General features: G+C 33.6%; 2 protein-coding genes and 1 pseudogene across 5 annotated transcripts; 2 read left to right on the forward strand and 1 right to left on the reverse strand.

The window, feature by feature from the left end:
* Positions 5,518–16,880, forward strand: LOC109348695 (snRNA-activating protein complex subunit-like). The gene is made up of 3 exons (XM_019589221.1): positions 5,518–5,528; positions 14,527–16,005; positions 16,787–16,880. Exon 2 carries the CDS (start codon positions 14,564–14,566, stop codon positions 15,902–15,904), a length of 1,341 nt encoding a protein of 446 aa, XP_019444766.1. The 5' UTR covers positions 5,518–5,528; positions 14,527–14,563; the 3' UTR covers positions 15,905–16,005; positions 16,787–16,880.
* LOC109348696 (tubby-like F-box protein 2) lies at positions 7,328–10,673 on the reverse strand. 4 transcript variants are annotated; one of them, XM_019589224.1, is made up of 7 exons: positions 10,305–10,673; positions 9,977–10,042; positions 9,785–9,869; positions 9,126–9,517; positions 8,940–9,027; positions 8,349–8,478; positions 7,328–8,251 (listed from the first exon to the last, which is right to left on the reverse strand). In XM_019589224.1, exons 4-7 carry the CDS (start codon positions 9,477–9,479, stop codon positions 7,579–7,581), a joined length of 1,245 nt encoding a protein of 414 aa, XP_019444769.1. In that variant the 5' UTR covers positions 9,480–9,517; positions 9,785–9,869; positions 9,977–10,042; positions 10,305–10,673; the 3' UTR covers positions 7,328–7,578. The 4 variants fall into 4 exon arrangements, with proteins under 4 accessions (XP_019444769.1, XP_019444771.1, XP_019444767.1 ...); XM_019589226.1 differs by lacking the exon at positions 9,785–9,869; XM_019589222.1 differs by lacking the exons at positions 9,785–9,869; positions 9,977–10,042.
* LOC109350380 lies at positions 16,662–20,652 on the forward strand (annotated as a pseudogene).

Genomic DNA, 20,912 nt, shown 5'->3' on the forward strand with positions numbered 1-20,912 from the left:
TTTCCCTTTTGACATGGCTAATTGTTATGACGGACTTGGATATTACGTTGTTTGTTATGAACTTCCACCCTTCAACGCCTTCTTTCATCTATTATGTTCAGCACATAATTTCTCGATGATACTGGCACAACTGTAACAAGATAAATAATCATATATGAAGAAGAAAATTCACAGAGAGGTGTTGTTACACACTTATTACACTTGCGTGGAGAACAATTCAAACGGTTAAACGATGCCGTTTACACAAATGCACTACTTGAAGAGTGGCCCAGATTCCTTGGCGGCGTTTTGGGCCTGTTGGCTAATGGGCTTATGGGCTTATGGGCTATTGTTCCTATCTACTATGTCGATAGTTTTTAAACCCCATTTTTGTTTTTCAAATTCCCATACTTACACTAACCTTTCTTCTTTTATGCTTTCATTCAATTAAAACCCACGAAGTAGTAGAGCAAATAGGAAGAAGCAATAGCTCGAACTAGGGGTGAGTATGGACCGGGTTGGGACAGGTTAAGCCTTGACCTTACCTAGCCCTAAATATTGGTCAGATCACTTTTTTGAACGCGGACTCGGCTCTAAACCCGAAGTTAACCCGACCCTAAATAGCGATTGGGTCAGCATTTAAACCCGACTCTAGACTCGATTAAATATAATGCATACTCATTTTAGATAAACACTTATCAATATTATTTATTATTATGAATATGTAGTTTGATATATAAATTGATATATGTATAGATGTATTATTAATCATGTATATATTATGGAAAAACTAAGAATAAATGATACTTTTGACCAAAAGGGTATCATCATTCTATATACATTTGAGTAGAAACACATACAAATATGATGAGCGAGTGACTCTAGGACGGGACAGGAGGTTGGGTTAGGCTTGGTCCCTACCCGATACAAAATATTCACTGAGTCTATTTTTGGAACCTGAAACTAGATCCGATCAAACCGAACCCTATTCGGACTCAATCATGATCGAGCCGTGCCAAATGAGCTAGTAGAGCCAGTCCTGCTCACCCCTCAAACCCAGATTAATCTTTCTTCAGTGGTAGTAGTAACGGAACTCGAAGCAGAGAACATGAATCATAGCTAAGAACCACTTTATTGCTAACGGACATTATCATTATTATATTTCTTCTTTATTTTTTTGTTTTAGTCATTTCATGTCCTTTGTATGCCACTTGATATCAAAATTACATAACAAATGTGTTGATGTCGAAAATGTATTACCAATTGCTTTCTCCAAGATAGATTCTTAGACTAAAATTTACATGATCTCGTTTTTCCAAGCAGAATAAATGTATTGGTTGTGATTTATAATCTTGTTTCACTATTTAAGTCTCGGATGTTATTTCTCAACATTATCTTTCGCCATGTAACATTTTTTGGGTCGATTTGTAAAAATTTAGGAGCAAGATGATGTTAAAAACCTCTTAGTAATCCTTCAGAAAATAAAAGAAACAATTAATGGATTACGGCAAGAAACCTTAAAAAGGACCACCCTCGTAATTTTTCATAATTATAATACAACCTGGAAATACATTAGTAATTAAACAGTGGTATTTTACTTACATACATGATTTATTCGACAACCAAAACTTGAAATACATGTAATTATACTTTGCACAAAGACAACAGAGTCCTATATGACTAATTGACTGTTAATGATACATTTGTTTATTCGTAAACGATGTAATGTTCATTCTTTAAGTCTTTGATTCTCTTGATCATGAAGACCCTGCCAAAGCATGAACAAAATAAATATATTCAAGTCAGCATAGCGTTCTGAAAAGTAGTAGGTGTACCGAACAAGTATCACGGAACAAAAGCGTAACAATTTTTTCACGTTATATATGCATAGAAATTCTGAAGTGCACAAAAGCGTAACAATTTCTAAATATGATACCCATTTAAGGGCATATGAAATCTGCAAAAATTCGCAAAATCTAATAGTTCGCACAAGATATTGATGTCTTAGCAGGGAAATCTAAGGACCACATAAAAATTGATAAGGCATCAAATTAGATTGGTTGGTCTTTTATTATTTATGAATGTTAGTTCCTTCTTAAACAAATGAAAAAAAGACTAACTAATCTAATCTCATGCCTCATCAAAAATGACATTGAGGGTTGCTATCAATATATACGTTTTCATATTATTCTATGGACCCGAGAGCAATTAGTGCTTCTTTTATTTTTGGTTGAATGGAGCAAATAGGTACAAGAAAATGAAAGCGCAAAATTTTAATCTGATAACTTTTTGGCAAAAGAATCAGGACAACTAAACATATTCCATTACTTGCCTTTGTAATTATTCCAAAAAACTAAGTCAGGGATTTAAATGATACGATATGATATTATGATACTGATTTGGGATATGAGAAACTTTTCTAAACTTAGTATATGATACTGTCTACCTATATGTTAACACAATATGTTTTGACGAAAAAACTTATATTTTTAATATAGAGTCAAAAATATTTAAAAAGATGCATTAATCATTTATCATTATTACATAAACATTATGGTAAGAACTTATTAAAAGATAATTGTGATCAAATCAAAATACAATGTCTACCCATATATCATACTAATTATTCTCATATATAAAAATGTGATGAATAAAAAAACATCTTTAGTATAATTTAAAAGAAGTTTCATCTATATACCTAATGTTTTTCGGCAAATCAAGGTTGTACTTAAAACATGTTCGATAAAAAGTTTTATTTTTTCTATAGAAAATATGAAATACTTAATGTATTTGAAGATACCATATAAGTATCCATATCAAATATATGTATAAACGTCATAACTTCATCTTTAGAGTATTTGACTTGATAAAAACGGTGCTTAAGGGAATTGTGTTATTATGTGGAACAAAATCATGAAAACGAGTTTAAAAAACCAGGAATTTATGTTGAGAGAATAGTTAGAATTTACATTAAAGCAGTAACGTGTGCAATACCTTTATAAGGAAAAGGGATTAGACCACGTTCAATTCGCTTGATATCTTCTTTAAGGAACTCATAGTGCCTTTTAACCTCTTCCACTGGTTTTCCAACCATTTTTGCAACATTATGCCACCTTTCAGGTGTTTCCCTATCATATATAGCAAGGGCCTCTTCAAATACTTTGTTTTGCCTTGGTGTCCATGATGATCCCATTTCAAGATAAAACTTTAACTTCTCTTTAGTACAACAACTATGGCAGAAGAAAATTACTACTAGAAAAATGAAATTTTGATTTGCTTTAATCCACAAAAAATGATATGAGACAAAATGATAATGAGTGCTTTAGGGAAAGAAAGATGAGTCTATACTCTAAATTAAGGGATGGTATGAGAAAGTGCCAAGATTGGTCTTTATAAATAGGAGAAGTGTTAGTGAGGGTGGCTCTTTTGGCCGAATATATCTTCCCAAATCCCAAAGGACAAAAAGCCAAAACAAATTGTGATTTGTTACCTATTCTCTCTAGAACAAAAATACGGATCAGAGGACAATTGACATCAAGTGGAAGAAGAGAATCAAGACCAAAGGACATGCCTTTGATTTGTTTTAAGCGAAGATACTCCTTCATTATGTCACTCTAAGTTGAATTTTCCATTCCTGTTACTTATTATTAGTTAATAAGCACTTAAGCCTATACAAAATATGTTATTTGATAACATGCCCCCTTTTAAATTGGAATCAATATTTACTCCGTCTTTAAGTGGAATAGATCTCAATGTAACAAATCTTACAAAATGGCCGACCATTTTGGCAGGAATAAGCTCAATTCTTTTTTAATGAAAACTCAGGATAGTGCATTTTCAAAAAGATGTTGAAGCTGGAGTAGGAGGAAATTTTGTTATGCTAATATTTCACTTATAGATTGGAGTAGATAGATATTCATTTATTATATGCTACTGTATTATATTTATATATGATAGCATTAGAATAGTGAGATTGCTGCCATATGAACCTGTAAACTCCTGTTCAAGCAGCAACAACGACCTTTCAGCTTTGGATGCATCTCTACAAAGCAATGGACTTTAATGAGAACAATTTTAAGACAAAAGTGTAGTTTCACTATATATAACACTCACTTGATTCTTGCCTCATGTTTCTGCTATTGTCTCTCACCATTATTAATGAACGTTATCTGTTGCCCCTTGTGGTTAGAAATTTCTCACTCAGAAGTTGGACTTTCTTTTTAGATACATGTTGCTGGGTTAGTATCAAATAAATATGCAATAACCATACCTGCTGATAATTTGTGTTTATTGAAATTACAAGAGTGAAGTTACTGACATTACTCTTTGTCCAGTACTCAAGTGGCTCAACTTGCAAAATAGATAGTTACTTTTCCAGAGTCAGTATAAGACAGGGTCAGACTTTAGTAAAAATCCTAGGTTGCTTATTTTCTGATGAAGGATTTCGAAGCTACGGTGTGTTTGTTCCAATAACATTTGGCTTATCGCTTATGCATGGTTTATCTCTTGCATGAATATTTCTTTTTAATTTGTTATTGGCATATGTCATAGCCATGTATATCTTTTTGTTAAAAAAAACTTTTTAGTTTGGTGTTTTGATTATCAACCTACTTTAGTATGAGCTAAAAACTTAGAAGGTATATATGAGACATCACGTCTTAAACTAATTGAAAAATTTAAGATAATGGTTTTATGAATCTTTTTCACTTCTAAAAACTTTTTAAGTTATCTCACCATATTTAATGTAAGACTTCACACTTTAATAAACTCAGCATATTTATATTTTGCATAAAGGCAAAGAAGTTTCATGCCCCATTTCCAACTAGTTTCACACCTTTCCTCTAGCACGGTCGTGTGTGAAACAGGCAAATGGACAAAAAATTTATGCCCTGCTTGCAAAAAATACAGACTATGCGGGCGCGCCCGCGGGTAACGCCTGTTTTGCCATCTCTAACTACAAGCTCTACTACATGCACTCAATACTTTTTCTATTTTTTAGTTGCTCAATACTAGACTGATCGATCTGGCATATTTATGAATCACACTGGTTTGACAGATATAGTGTATAATAATTACCCACTTTAAGTTCGTGTATTTTCATAATTGAAGTATATAAAATCTGGAGTTTAGTAATGCCATGAAATCCTCTCTTATTACACATGCACATCTTTTATATTATTTGAAAACTTTCCCAGCAGAGTCATACGATGAGTTTTGCTTAAGATGCTAGCTGAACTATCTTTTACTCAGGTAGTAAGGTGAGTTTTTCATTGGACCCTCTTGCAAATCTCGCAGGACCTTAGCAGTGTGGCACCAATGTCTTTTATATTGTTGATGTTCCTTTTTATTCAAGTGTGGAGATAGTAGAAGTATACAGTTTCTTATCAACTAGATGCTTTGTTTAAAACTAAATTAAGGGCTGAATTTCCTGAAAGAATCAATTAGCTATTGGATTTCAAAGTTTATTCTAGGGATATTATGGTGGTTGATACCAGAAAATCATTTAGAAATTAAAGATGCAAGGGGAATATTTGCATGTTGGAGTGGCAGTGGAGGTAAATATAATTGATGAAATTGAATGCAATTTGCAGAAAGTGTGGGGGAATCTGTACCCAGTGGTCCTTGTTCTTGCATAATAGTGTCCAAACATGGAATCCTTATCACCTTACGTCCACTTCCAAAAAAGTAATGCCAATATTATGTGGATTCCCTTCCTTTTACTTTATAAGGCACAATATTTGTGATCTTGTTTGTTGCTGCTCATTGAAAGGACAACCTTATTGACCCAGAATAAGCAATTCCTCAGAGACCAATGTTCATTTTCAGTAGAATGTCTGGAGAATATCATATTCTACCATCTTTGAATATGCTTCCAGAATTTGTGAACCATTCTGTATAATAAACTATTACTATTTTGTTAGTATGAGAGGCTTTACAGGTTACAACATTAAGATAAGACCTTAAATTTATTCATGTCTAAGCTGAGTTATAATTTTGGTTGTGAACAGAAATATGTTGAATTTGACAGAGAAAATAAACGAGTATAAGTTCCTAGGTCAGAGAGCACGAGTTAATTTTTGTTTGGGAGTTTGGCTTCAACAATATATTTTTGGTAAATAGCTTTCGAGAATATTTGGTTTGATGGAGATGAGAAAAACATTTTTTACTCCCTCTTTAGTAGTGATATGGATTATTCTTCTAAAAATATTATTCTTAATTCCATGATGTCATAATTTTATTAGTGAATACACAGGACTGTTCTAAAAAAAGCAACAGACATGTTAATGTTGTTTTTCTTTTCAAATTTAATAACTCCTATTATTACTACCATCTTATTTTTCCTCCTTATCTAATACTCAAAGAACAAACTTAGGAGTGAAAATATATTATTTGTTTTCTTACTTTTTTTGTTTATTGGACATGGACATGCAAAATCTGAAACTCGACTTCTAATCAATGATAACCGGCTGCAATAATCTCACGTTGACTGGTCTCTCTCGTTTCCCCGTGAACTAAAGGGGAAGAATGGTATTATTGTTTTCACAAGTAGTCCAATTACTTTGCTTTGCTTTTCACTTTTATATTGATTGGTGGGTTTTCTTTTCTTTTATCTTCAACTCTCATACTTTTTTTACCTCAATCAACCGTTGATTCTTGCTCACTTTACTTCTATACGGTAGAGTTGGTTCAAATGTCACGCAACACACTTACATCAAAGTGGCACTAACAAGAGAGTACCTCCAACTTTGAAAAAAAGTCAAACAACCAACTATTACAGTTTATGAATCATGTGTCATATGCTTATTGAATTTACTGGATCCATCTTCATAAATGGACAATCCAATAGATTAGATTATTACAAGTAGTACAACTCTAAATTATTTATTTAGATTTCTTGCTAATTAATAATAACTTTAGATTACAAGTAGACAACTGAAAATGACAATAAAAATCTTATATTTTATAAGTTTCATATTTTATGGTGCCGCCATCATATCAATGATTTATAGATGTCAAAAGTGATGAAATTGACTAATGACGTTTGAAAGGGTAACGAAAATGGTATTTAGCTCTTGCAAGACGCGTGAGTATAACAATGTCACATGCATGGCTGAATGACAACTAAGGATCATGGAAGGAAGATGCCAATCATCAGAAAATATAATATCTAGAGTGAAGACCCTGAAATTTTTAATCTCTAAAAAAAGTCTTCAAAAGTCACACGCAAGTCAAAATAGTTCATAATGGAGACTAAAGTATACCCCAAATTAGTAGAAACAAATTTGAAGGGGCCAAAACAAGACTTCATTCTAATATCTAATTGAAAAAATAAACAAAAGATTCATCTGTGAGGAATACCCTGCCACTATACATATATTATGAATTGAAAATTCACAATTTAATTTTATTTGCTGGGTTATGAAACAACATACATGTTAAATACCAGAGTCAACCAACACAAGGGAGATAATACTAATGACTGTATAGCTAAGATTGTTGGCGGCATGTAACCATGCCTGATGAATTGTGCCTAGTATATTACATATTATATATGTGTGTATGTGAAACAAACCAGTAGATGATCCAGCGACATTGGTCTCATTCACAGGCTGGTTTTGTATCAAAGCTGCTTAAGCATATTGCAAAGGCTTGGAATGCAGAGAGTGGATAACGGTAATCCATGGTAAATATGTCTTTTCCTATCTTTCCAAACTGCAAGGTTACCTTTTCTTGTTCTGCAGCAGAAACATTATGAGCAGGATCTACAGCAGCCACAAGTTGAAAGTTCTTAACAGATGCCACTGTAACACGACCCTTGAAGTTTAGGCACCAGCATTGCAGCTGCTCATGCCATCTGGGAGCCTTGTTTTTAAGTACAAGAGGCTCAACTGAGCCTTGGTTCCGAACCGGTAGCTCTGTGAGGCTTGCAGAGTTTAAATCTGTAACGGGGCCTTTTCCTTTTAATGCTGGTGAAGGAGAAAAATGTTCATCAATAACTTGTGGCAATGAAGTGGGAGTTGGAGCATTGCCCCCTTCCTGAATAGCTGACACGGGTATGGAGTTCATGGTGCAATGCATTCTTCTGGGCCCTCTTGAACGGAGAACATTGAGCTCATAAGCTATGGTGCTAACAACATAGTTACATGCTGGAACTCTTGGTGACACCTGCTTAGACTGAAATCTCCTACAAGAACGGCTATTTCGTTGAATTCCAGCTTCACATGGAGGCTGGCTGTCATATATAGTGAACTTGGTCCCCAAAAAATTAGACCTGCCAAAGATTGTTAATTTTTCATCCAGTTGCAGATATGAGAAGGATCAAGGTGAAAATTTAAAAATAAGGCAACTTTCTATCATCCAAAACTTGCCTCAGTTTTCCAAGATATGTGTTGCTGGACCGAGAAAACTCATCTGCAACTAAAGATATGACAAAGTCTGTGCCCGTTGCCCTTCTTATCCTTTTGGCAGCTAATAACAATTTATCAGTCTCATTCTCCGCTGCATAGGTAAAATCAAAACAAAACAAGGTTCTTGAGTATCATTTCATGAACTTGCTCATTCAAAATTCAATAAGATGCTTTGAATATCTTTGAAAGGAGAAAAACAAAGTGACAAGTTAGCTTTGGATATATCCATAGATTTTGCTTAGTTTTGTACTATCCAAATAGCATATATAAACAAAGATTTTATGTAAACTGTAAAGCAAAGTTTGCTTTGCTTCCTGATCTATGAATAGAAAAAATTATATGGATATAAGTAATCCATTTATCATTTAAGAAAAGAGTTATGAAGACAATGATGATGACTATCATGTGTGAATGACATTGATATATAAAGAAACCCACACATTTAAAGCAAGAAACTTGCAGTTCAGCATTCAAAGTCGTAAATACCACATATTCAATAGTGATGTAAAGGCAATAAATTGAGGTCGATTGTCAAGTATGCAAAAAACTTACATGGCACCAGACCATAGTACAATAGAAATGTAGAAGTTTCTCTGTTCCTCCTGATAAAGCACTGTATTGGAGATTCACGAGAACCCGGCTACTCATACACGCAAAGGAAGTTAAACATAAGAAAGAGAAGAGCCTGGAGGGAAAATAAAAAGAAGTTTGAGCTGGAAAGGGGATGGAATTTATTACCTGCTTCAATGAAATAGGAAATGTGAGCCTTCCACATTGCTCCGGAGTCTTAACAATCTCTTTTGTAACAGCCCTCCATGATTTACACACTGAAGCACAAGAAACAATGACAGCGCGTGCAGGCCAAGATGTCTCACTCTCTTCAATCCTCCGGATTATGTCCAGAAGCAATTCAGGAGGTAGATTTGCCCATGGTCCCTGTTGAATATTTTCGAGTGGGGTTACTGTGACATCAGGAACTATGTGTGACTTCATACGACTGTGCCAATGCTTGCTTTCTGCACCTCGCCTTGATATGCTACCAATACCATCCCTCATCACCTTGAGTTCTCGTACTATGCTTTTCAATGACATTTTTGCACAGCATATCAATCTTCCTTTCACCACAAAAACTGCATCCATCAAAACAAAATACAGTTAATTATCTACTCTGTGACAAAATATGCTCATAAGAACGTGAGCTCTTTCAATTGTTCTGATAGCTGTAGGACTACATAGGCTGATAATGCAACAAGTATAAACATGCCCGACTGCTCCTAACAATGTGCACTGCAACAACATACAGGTGTAACACTAGATTACATGCATTGTTTTAGATTCCATCTTAAAATCAATTGGCATTGCCTAGAAAAAAATTCAATTGGCAATAAGTGGAGTACCCCCAACATAAACCGGACCCTTGAGATTAAGGCAAGCAATGCAGAACTTGCTTCCCAATGCACTTAAACCAGAATCAATCTAGTTCTACAAAATAAGCCAATACCATCACAAACTATAGGGTCGCATTCATCATTCATAATCCATGAACTACAACGTTAACATAAAAAAACAATTTTTGTGTGAAATCAAACCTTCCTTCCCATAAATCCTTCACTACTTTGCAAGCCTCCTTTTCTGATCTCTCAACTTCCTTGAAACTATAGAGTATAGACATTACAAAAAGTTATTAAATTTTGCCATCCATAAACAACACAACAGAGCAATAACCTAAATTACATTCTCCTTCCCCCGAATATTAAAACAAAAATAACAAATAAAAAGATGAAATTGTGAATTAAGAGTTGCAGCTATTTTCTGATACCATACCATGAGGATCTAAGAATAATCAAAGTGCAGAACAATGAAACAACAATTTCTTATAAAATATAAATTAGAAAAAGAAATGAAAAGAACCAAGACCTATAGAACTGAAGCAATGAAGGAACAAATCAACGGAACAAAATCAGCTGAAAAATTGACACCCTAGAAGCAAAATGGATAACAATGGAAGCATCTAGAATCAGGATCCATAAATAACAGGAAGTAGCAAAAAGTAGAAACAGAGGTTCGATCCAGAAGAGATGAGCATGATGTTGTGAGATTCTAACAAAGTTAGGAGATAGAGGAGCCGTCGCACGCTCCGCCGTGAGCAACACCGTTAGAAAGGGGGGGTTATGGGTGTGGGTCGGAGGCGCCGGATCCCGGAGGCATTTTTAAGAACGGGATTGTTTAAAGGAGTTATATTAAAATCTTAATTTAGTAATGTGCTTTTGTGTTTGTGTTGGTTGCAGAAAGCCAAACCGTAATAATTTAATGGAAGGAAGGAATCTAGTGTGCCTAGATACACTGCTCTCACGTTTATATTATTTTATATGAAAAAAATGTGTGCAATAGCTGTTTAATAGTTTGTAAATTATTAATGTTTCACCTCACTAGTATTTAATTATCATTAATTACTCAGAAGTATAATATAAATAATATATAATTTTTACACGATAATACATAAAGATTATATTCTAACTTTATTTACCGTCCATCTAAATATTGTTCATTTAGATTTCCGGTGTAAGATTTGGGAATCCACAAAAATTATATGGAATGTATATATTCGTAGCGTAAAAATTTAAAAATTATTATTATATTATCCATAATTCATATTTAATTATTATTAATTTTTAACAAAATTAATATAAATAAATAGTATATAATATATTGATGGTATATAATTTTTTATATAACAATGCATAAATATTATACTCCAAATTTATTTAACCTCTATCTAAATATTGTTTATTCTGATTTGGTGATGTAAGATTTGTGAATCACATTCTTTCAATGGTTTGAATGCTATCCACGATTATTAAGAAGATTTATGTAAATCACTATATTATCTATTATTTACTTAAATTACTTTGTTTGTTTGAATGGTTAATAATAATTTAATATAAATAATAGATAATATAGTAATAATATATTTAACTCATACACGATTAATATATACTTTTTTCTTTCTCTTCTTTGAAAGAAATTACTATAACCAAATGACATTTGATAGTTATTCAGTACTGGATTTGGAAGAAAATATCCACAATTTTTTTAAAAGTTTGGGCGAATCTTGTTTAAAGTGCAATTTTTAAGAGGCTAAAATGTGTTAACTTAAATTAAAAGGATTTTCTTAACTTTTATCTAAAAAGTCGGTATGTATACATTTAAAGATAATTACAATTAATTTGTTATCTGTCCCTTTAAGTTAAAAAATTTCTTTCAATTATTTTCGTTCATTTAAAAATCGAATAAAACATTGATAATTAGTTTTTGTCTTTAATAATGTCTATTTTTTACATTAAGAGATCATCAGTGAAATATATTAATGATAATTAGTAGACAAATAAAATATAAATAGGGAAAGATAAATATAATATCTATTAAGTACATTGGTTTGCATATCTCCGAGAGAACATATAACAAGTAATCCAATGAGTAATTAAAAAGTGTTATTATTATTATTAGTGTGTATAAGCATGAGTGTTTGTCGGTTAATATTACATGTTATTATGCATTTAATTTTTATATATTTCATTTTTTAGAATTGGAATATATTTTTTAGTAATAAGTTATGTTTGAGAGGGGAGGGCTTGGAACCCTAAATCTGTTCCTGAATCTTGAGCGCCTGTGTTCAAAACTCTCCTAGTTGCGTTCTCCACCTTCCATAAAAAACAAAAGATTTATGTGTATGAACATTTTATATATTTATCTTTGATTTTAACAATAGATTATTAGCAATGATAGTTTTGGACTTTTCGTATAACAAAAAAATAATCAGCAACGGTTTGATTGGCCCACCTTCTTTGGTTTCTTCATGTCCTCCTTTGATCATCTTGTTATTTTAAGCTAAACTTTAATCATAAAATTGGTTTTGATATAACAAATGTGTTGATCACTTATTAGCTAGTTTCCTTTATCATGAAATTTTCTTTAGGTCTATCTTCTTTTTGGTACCTAGTTATTAGGGAATACTCTTGGGGTGTTGTTATCTGTAGAATGATTAGTTTTTCCCCATTAATTATAAAAATAAAATAACAAAAATTAAAGTCAAAGTAATAATTTATAGGGAAATAATTTTAAAAGGGTTTTTTTTATACTTGGGAGGGGAAAACCCCCAAAAGACTACTCTATAACTCTTTTTAAAAATAGCAAATAGGCAACTAATTTAATTGCCCAGGCTTAAAAATAATAGTGACAACTAAAAAGGAACATTATTATAAGTATAAAGTAGTAATTTTGAGAAGCCTACATTGTACAGCTGGATATTGATGGCTTCCATTTACAAATAAGAATATTTTTTTGGTTTTCCACAAGTATCTTTGCACTTGAAGTAATCATGTCTGAGCCGGGAATATCCACAAGTACATGGGTCTAACTCTCTCAGCAGACATTTTTTCCATTCACAAGACTCAAACCCGAGATTTTGCTTAAGGATAATCAAACATATACCACTTGAACCACGTTCATTGATATTCAGAAATAAGAATATGCAAAGTAAGCTTTATTAATCATTGTTTCTTAGCATACAAAATTAAATTATGCATTAAGGATAATGGTGGGTTGGGTTGTTGCCACAGTACTGGATATACTCAATAACTCCATGGCCAGATATTACTCATAGAGGTGTGCTAAAGCACCCCCAAATGGAATTGACATTAAACACGCTCAATAATGATTTTTAATTAGATTAAAATGTTAAACTATTTTTTTTGATAAAGAACAACTTTTTATTATTATATAAACCAAAGTACCGTGATACTTCAAACGTATCTTCTGTCCAGGTTGGCAATACTGTCAGACAAGGCCAAAATATGAGTTGATACTGCTCAATACTTATTGTTAAAAATGTTCAAAACGTCAGTTCAATCTATATTTGACAGAGCTGACAGATTGGCAGTTTCTGTTCAAAACATATATTTGTAATCAACTCAATCACAATTTTAAAATAAATAATCATCACGCCTTATAAATATCATTTAAATAAAAAAATCACAAACCAAAAATCACAATCTCATAATAACATATCATTTTAGTTTAAATTTATAAATTCTAAACAACAGATCAACATAATCACAAACTTTTAGATTATTAGTTCATAATAAACCTTATAACTCCTGAGTTTTAAACATTAGCATATGCCTTATTAGAAAAAGATGCCTCCACTTTTCTATCACTATCACCATAAACGTCTTTCAAATCTTCTTCTTCATAATCTACATTATCATTAAAACCAATAAATGATAATTACATTCTTCATCATGGTTGATGAAATTTTCATTACATTCATGTTGATGAAATTTAAGGTATTTAAAATGATAATTACATTATTGATCTTTAGTTTCATAACAAAATAAAAATCAATAGAACAAAAAATTTGAACATGAGTTGCCATGAAGAGGTACAATTATGGGTGGTAATATGAACTAGTCAAACCCATCCTGCCTTTGGTCTGCCAAAATATGGGTTGACCCGACCAAACCCTTATTATTACATGGGCTCAAATCCCCAATCCGACTTGCTAAGAATGACAATTCAAATAGGCTGGTCGGGGTCAAACCCATATTGTCATCCTTAATTCTCTCTAGTATTAATTTTTTTGTAACATTTACTCAATTAAGAAAAGTTAATAAAAATGATTATGACTCTTAAATTTATTAAAAAACAATATTACTATTCTACGTTTATGACTGATTTTAAGGAATCCTAAGGTAGAAATACTATCTGAAAAAGTAATATTTTTAAAGAAGTAAAAGATAACGGCACTTTGTTTCTGGTACAAACATCCTTTTATGATTCCTTAAATAAACTTAGCCCGAAAGATGAGGATAATAAAGTTTATCTTTTAAAGATATTTAAGAAAAGAACATTATTAGTATATCTTTAGTAGTTTCGTCTTGTGTTAACCGCAAGAAAATAATGAGTTGAAGAGTTCAAAGTGCGGTGAGAAATAGAAGCGATAGAACCCTAATTCCCAAGCCCAGCCCAATATGATTTGATGTATAAACCCTTTCATTGCAGCAACTTGTATAAATCAAATCAAATCAAATCTAATCTAATCTAATCAAATCAAATCTAATATAATCAAATCTATATATAGAACCCTAATTCCCAATTCTCTCTATATATATATCTGAATGGAGGAGGATGTAATAGAGTCTTCAATTCCAGATGCAAGTGAATGTGATGTCTCAATTCCAAGGGGTGGACCCATTTATCTTCCTAACATGCTTTCTCCTTCCACTACCCTCAACCATTTTCACTCTTCTCTTCTCTATATGCTTCAGGATCTTGACGGAGAACTCTGTCAACACGATTGTGATGATGATGATGATGATGATGATCTTTTGGTTCGTGACCTTAAAGTATTCACAGACCACGATTTAATGGATATGGCTTTGAAGCAAGTCTTTCATGATAGAGAGAACAATGAAAATCATCCACCATTTTTGGATCAATCAAATGCTGAATGTAAAGACAAGAACTCAAAAAGAAAGAGAAAGAGAAGAGGAACAAACAATTCCGTTCTTCAAAGTGGTTGTTTAGAAAAGGTGGAGCAAATTGTGAGAATTAAACATAAGCAGGAAGAAGATAAGAACACACTCAAACTTAGTTCATTTAATCCTTCTTGCAAGATCACTGAATCAGGTCAAGATTCTACAAGAATTGAAAGAATGAGATCCCTTAGGTCTACAAGTTCAATTACAAAGGTTAACACAATGAACCTTCTGGAACACATACCTATGTTGCATCCAGAGGTTGTTCTATCTGTCGAGGTTTACCGTAATGTTCGAAAAAGTGTCAAGACACAGGAGTTGTTAGTTCTTGGAGGACAAACTCTTAGTGATTTAAGGGACAAGATCTATTGTTCAATGAACCATGTGATGCAAAAAGCTGAACAGAACGATCCTTCTGGTTATTTTCTCATTGAAGATGTATTCTACAATGATTTGAGGGATCCCTCTGCTATTGATTATTCGAAACCTATATTGGATTGGTTTCGAAACTCCAATGAGGAGGCACAGAAGAAATGGGAATATATTATGAATGGGGGAGTACAGCAGAAACACAAATTTATTATGGGAGAAGTATCTGCACCAGAATTGCCCCACCTCACCTCGGCCGAGATGCACAAGATACGTTTTTGTGACTTAAGAATTCGACTTGGTGCTGGATATCACTACTGTCATCAGGGTGATTGCAACCATTCCATAGTAATACGAGATATGAGGTTACTTCATCCTGATGATATGCATAATCGGGCTGTTTATCCAATAATCACTTTTCAATTGAAGTTGCGTTTTCAGAAATGTAGTGTTTGCAATATATTCAGAGCTACAAAGGTCACAGTGGATGACAAATGGACGCCAAAAAACCCTTGTTTCTTTTGTGATGAATGTTTCGCCCTACTTCACCTTGATGAGGATGGCTCTCAATTGTATCATGGCTATAAAGAGTATGATTATAACCATGAGTAGTTGTTGTTAGTTAGCCTAGTATAAACATTCTTCCTGCTACCTGTTACCTGTTGGTTGTTAATGCAATATATGACAAGTTTTGGCATTTTAATCGAAAAAAGGTAGAGTTAAGTCTATTTTATTTCTATATAGTAAGTTGGTTAATTTCTTTGCAATCAATAATTCAATCAATCATTGAATACACATTACTTTTTTGCTCTTTGATTTCTAATAGGAACTAAAAGAACGATTGCTGGCTTGGGCTTCTATAGTCACACATCTTTGTTAATGATGATTTTTTTATCATTGCTTGGCTTAATCTCTTTTCCAGCTGAAGCAACCGTAAAGAAATACCAATTTGAAGGTAGTTATACTATTATTATATGGTCAATATAAACATATAGGCTTACTTAAACCATTTATTTGAATTAAGTTAATGACATAAGTTTATATTCTACTTACTGGTTCAAGTGAAGAATGTGAGTAGACTATGTCATGCAAAACCCATTGTAACAGTAAATAGGAGGTTCACAGGGCCAACAGTTTATGTTAGAGAAGGAGATAGAGTACAAGTAAATGGCACTAACCATGCAAAGTACAACTTGTCAATTCACTGGTAAGCCAATTTGTATTTTACAAGACACAAATTTAACTTTCTAGTTATTTATGTGCATGCAAGATGGAGTGTCATATTTAAACATACGATTGGTGATGGTTATAGCATTGGACTTAAACAATATCATAATGGATGGGCTGATGAACCGGCTTATATTATACAATGTCCACCGTTTATGGTGCAATTGTTATCTTGCCAAAACCAGGAACCCCTTTTCCTTTTCCACAGCCGTCCAGGGAATTTGAAATTCTACTAGGTAAGTTAAATTGTCATGACTTATGCAACAGGAGAATGGTGGAACAATGACGTGGAAGAGGTTGAAAAGCAAGGGTTCAAGATGGGGTTGCCACCAAATATGTCTGATGCACATACCATCAATGGGAAGCCAGAACCACTCCTCCCTTGCTCATAGAAACGTAAGCAAATAAAATAGTTGCCTAAGTTTGTTATAATGTAAGGGAAAAGTCACTAAGCATTTGGATAAATATGCCTAATCATAAAGTATCTTTACTGTAAAGATAGCCAACTTTAAGCATTCAAATTTAATTTAATTTCCCCTTCCCTCAGTAGTCTACTATTTTTAATTTGTTTTTCTAGATACATATGCAATTGAGGTAGAACAAGGGAAGACTTACCTGGTGAGTATCATCAATGCTGCTCTCAATTATGAACTTTTCTTTGCCATTTCTGGTCACACATTGACAGTAGTGGAGGTTGGTGAGGTATACACAAAACCATTCACCACACAAGCAATACTAATTGGACCTGGTCAACCCACAAATGGATATTTCGTGGCTACTGTGGTCCAAGCCAATAAAGTACCAGGTAGATATTTCATGGCTACTAGGACCTTTATGGATGCTCCAATCCCAGTTGACAACAAAACTGCCACAACTATCCTCCAATACAAAGGCATTCCAAACAATGTCCTTCCTTCTCTTCCTCAACTGCCAGCTGACAATGGCACAGATTTTGCTTTGAACTACAGCAAGAAACTAAGGAGCCTAAACTCTGCTAAGTACCCTGCTAATGTTCCTCTCAAAGTTGACAGACACCTTTTTTACACTATTGGTTTAGGCAAGAATTCTTGCCCAATATGTGTGAATGGGACAAGGCAAGAATTCTTTCGAACTGATTTCCCTGAAAGATCTTCAACTCCGTTTAACTATACAGGTTTGCCACTAACTGCCAACCTTGGTACTTCAACAGGCACAAGAGTTGGAAAGATTGCTTTTAATACTACAGTAGAGTTAGTTTTGCAAGGCACCAATCTAGTGAATCTACTCATAGTTGAGTCACACTCTTTCCACCTTCATGGATATAACTTCTTTGTAGTTGGAACTGGGGTTGGTAACTCGATCCAGTGAAAGACCCTCCTAAGTATGATTTGGTAGATCCTGCTGAGAGGGATACAGTTGGAGTTCCCACTGGTTGTTGGACTGCAATCCATTTCAGGGCTAATAATCCAGGTATATCTACTGAACTGCATTTAATTAGCTAAAATGCTTACTATAAAATTTTAAACTCGGTCTCATCATTGCTTATAAGATAAAATAACCATTATAAAAAAATTGAGTTCTATAAATTCTCTTCAAACAAATCAAACTATTTCTATATCTAACTTACTTTTCAGCTTTTATTAAACATTCTTCCCTGCTACCTGTTACCTGTTGGTTGTTAATGCAATATATGACAAGTTTTGGCATTATTATCGAAAAAAGGTAGAGTTAACTCTATTGTATTTTTATATAATAGGTTGGTTAATTTCTTGGTAATCAATTCAATCAATCTTGAATACACATTACTTTCTTGCTCTTTGATTTCTAATAGGAACAAAAAGAATGATTGCTGGCTTGGGCTTCTATAGTCACACATCTTTGTCAATGATGATTTTTTTACCATTGCTTGGCTTAATCTCCTTTCCAGCTGAAGCAACCATAAAGAAATACCAATTTGATGGTAGTTATATTATTATTATATGGTCAGTATAAACATATATGCTTACTTAAACCATTTATTTGAATTAAGTTAATGACATAAGTTTATATTCTACTTACTGGTTCAAGTGAAGAATCTGAGTAGACTATGTCTTGCAAAACCCATTGTAACAGTAAATGGGAGGTTAACAGGGCCCACAATTTATGTTAGAGGAAGAGATAGAGTACAGGTAAATGTCACTAACCATGCAAAATACAACTTGTCAATTCACTGGTAAGCCAATTTGTATTTTACAAGACACAAATGTAACTTTTTTAGTTATTTATGTGCATGCAAGATGGAGTGTCATAATTAAACATATGATTGGTGATGGTTATAGGCGTGGACTTAAATAATATCATAATGGATGGGATGATGGACCAGCTTATATTACACAATGTCCAATCTAGACTGGGAACAGCTACACTTGTGACTTCAATGTCACAGGGCAAAGAGGAACAGTGTGGTGGCATGCTCATATTCTTTGGTTGAGGGCCACTGTTTATGGTGCAATTGTCGTCTTGCCAAAACCAGGGAATTTGAAATTCTGCTTAGTAACATCAGTTTCTGAGCAAAGGGTAACCACCTTAAGATTCTCATAATTAAATCAACAAGTTAAATTTTCGTGACTTATGCTGCAGGAGAACGGTGGAACAATGATGTGGAAGAGGTTGAAAAGCAAGGGTTCAAGATGGGTTTGCCATCAAATATGGCTGATGCACATACCATCAATGGGAAGCCAGGACCACTCTTCCCTTGCACAAAGAAAAGTAAGCAAATAAATTATTTGTCTAAGTTTGTTATAATCTAATGGAAAAGTCACTAAGCATTTGGATAAATATGCCTAATCATAAAGTATCTTTGCTCTAAAGAAAAAAGTCTACAATTTTTAATTTGTTTTTCTAGATACATATGCAATTGAGGTAGAACAAGGGAAGACTTACCTGGTGAGAATCATCAATATGAACTTTTCTTTGCCATTTCTGGTCACACATTGACAATAGTGGAGGTTGATGCAGTATACACAAAACCATTCACCACACAAGAAATACTAATTGGACCTGGTCAAACCACAAATGTTTTGGTCCAGGCCAATAAAGTACCAGGTAGATATTTCATGGCTACAAGGACCTTTATGGATGCTCCAATCCCTGTTGACAACAAAACTGCCACCGCTATTCTCCAATACAAAGGCATTCCAAACACTGTCCTTCCTTCTCTTCCTCAACTGCCAGCTAGCAATGACACAGCTTTTGCTTTGAACTGCAGCAAGAAACTAAGGAGCTTAACTCTGCTAAGTACCCTGCTAGTGTTCCTCTCAAAGTTGACAGACACCTTTTTACACTATTGGTTTAGGCAATAATTCTTGCCCCACATGTGTGAATGGGACAAGGCTACTTGCTTCCTTAAACAATGTCTCTTTTGTGATGCCAAGAACTGCACTTCTCCAATCTCACTACTTTAACATCAAGGGAGTTTTCAGAACTGATTTCCCTGGAAGGCCTTCAACTCCATTTAACTATACAGGTTTGCCACTAACTGCCAATCTTGGTACTTTAACATGCACAAGAGTTGGAAAGATTGCCTTTAATACTACAGTGGAGTTGGTTTTGCAAGACACCAATCTTCTCACTATTGAGTCACACCCTTTCCACCATCATGTATATAACTTCTCTGTAGTTGGAACTGGGGTTGGTAACTTTAATCCAGCGAAAAACCCTCCTAAATGTAATTTGGTTGATCCTGTTGAGAGGGATACTGTTGGAGTTCCCACTGGTTGTTGGACTGCAAACCGTTTCAGGGCTGACTGATAATCCAGGTATATCTACTGCACGGCATTTCATTAGCTCAAATGCTTACTATAAAATTTTAAACATGGTCTCATAATTGTTTATAAGATAAAATAACTATTATAAATAAAAAAGTAAAGAATATCCCATCCTATTTACACTGGCCCCAACAAAGTCTACTTGTATTACTTTAGGTTTAAAAAAATTGTACCAATTGCTAATATTCTTTGTTTTCGACCCATATATATAACCGAGTAGCACTCTTTTGATCTAGTTACATTTTTATTAATGGTGTAAGTGGATTATGTTTAGGTGTTTGGTTCATGCATTGTCATTTGGAACTGCACAGAGGTTGGGGTTGTGAGTGACATTGCAAACTTGAAATGTTGAGGTGGAAACTGGAGGTATGTTTTCAACTTCGGATTTGGAAGAGCTTTCGCTATTAGAAACATAATTTTTTTTCAGATTTTGATGTTGATGCACTGGATGTGGTGAACTTCAATGTATCCATTCCAAAAAAAACCATCTGATGAAGTGGATCTTCTAGTTGAGGCAGATATGCTTTTAGTACCATTGATATGAGTGTCAGAGTAATTTTTCTTACCACTTTCACCTCCATTCATGATATTTACTTGCCTTTCTGAAC

The sequence above is a fragment of the Lupinus angustifolius genome, chromosome LG06 (genome assembly GCF_001865875.1).
Source record: "Lupinus angustifolius cultivar Tanjil chromosome LG06, LupAngTanjil_v1.0, whole genome shotgun sequence".
NCBI lineage: Eukaryota > Viridiplantae > Streptophyta > Magnoliopsida > Fabales > Fabaceae > Lupinus > Lupinus angustifolius.

What these genes read in the sequence shown, in the direction of transcription:
- LOC109348696 (XM_019589222.1), bottom strand. Translation starts at nt 9,479, where the DNA reads ATGTCATTGAAAAGCATAGTACGAGAACTCAAGGTGATGAGGGATGGT. An exon ending in TTCCTATTTCATTGAAGCAG is followed by an intron (nt 9,028 to 9,125) that starts GTAATAAATTCC and finishes GTGTATGAGTAG; the next exon opens with CCGGGTTCTCGTGAATCTCC. An exon ending in GTACTATGGTCTGGTGCCAT is followed by an intron (nt 8,479 to 8,939) that starts GTAAGTTTTTTG and finishes TTACCTATGCAG; the next exon opens with CGGAGAATGAGACTGATAAA.
- LOC109348695 (XM_019589221.1), top strand. Translation starts at nt 14,564, where the DNA reads ATGGAGGAGGATGTAATAGAGTCTTCAATTCCAGATGCAAGTGAATGT.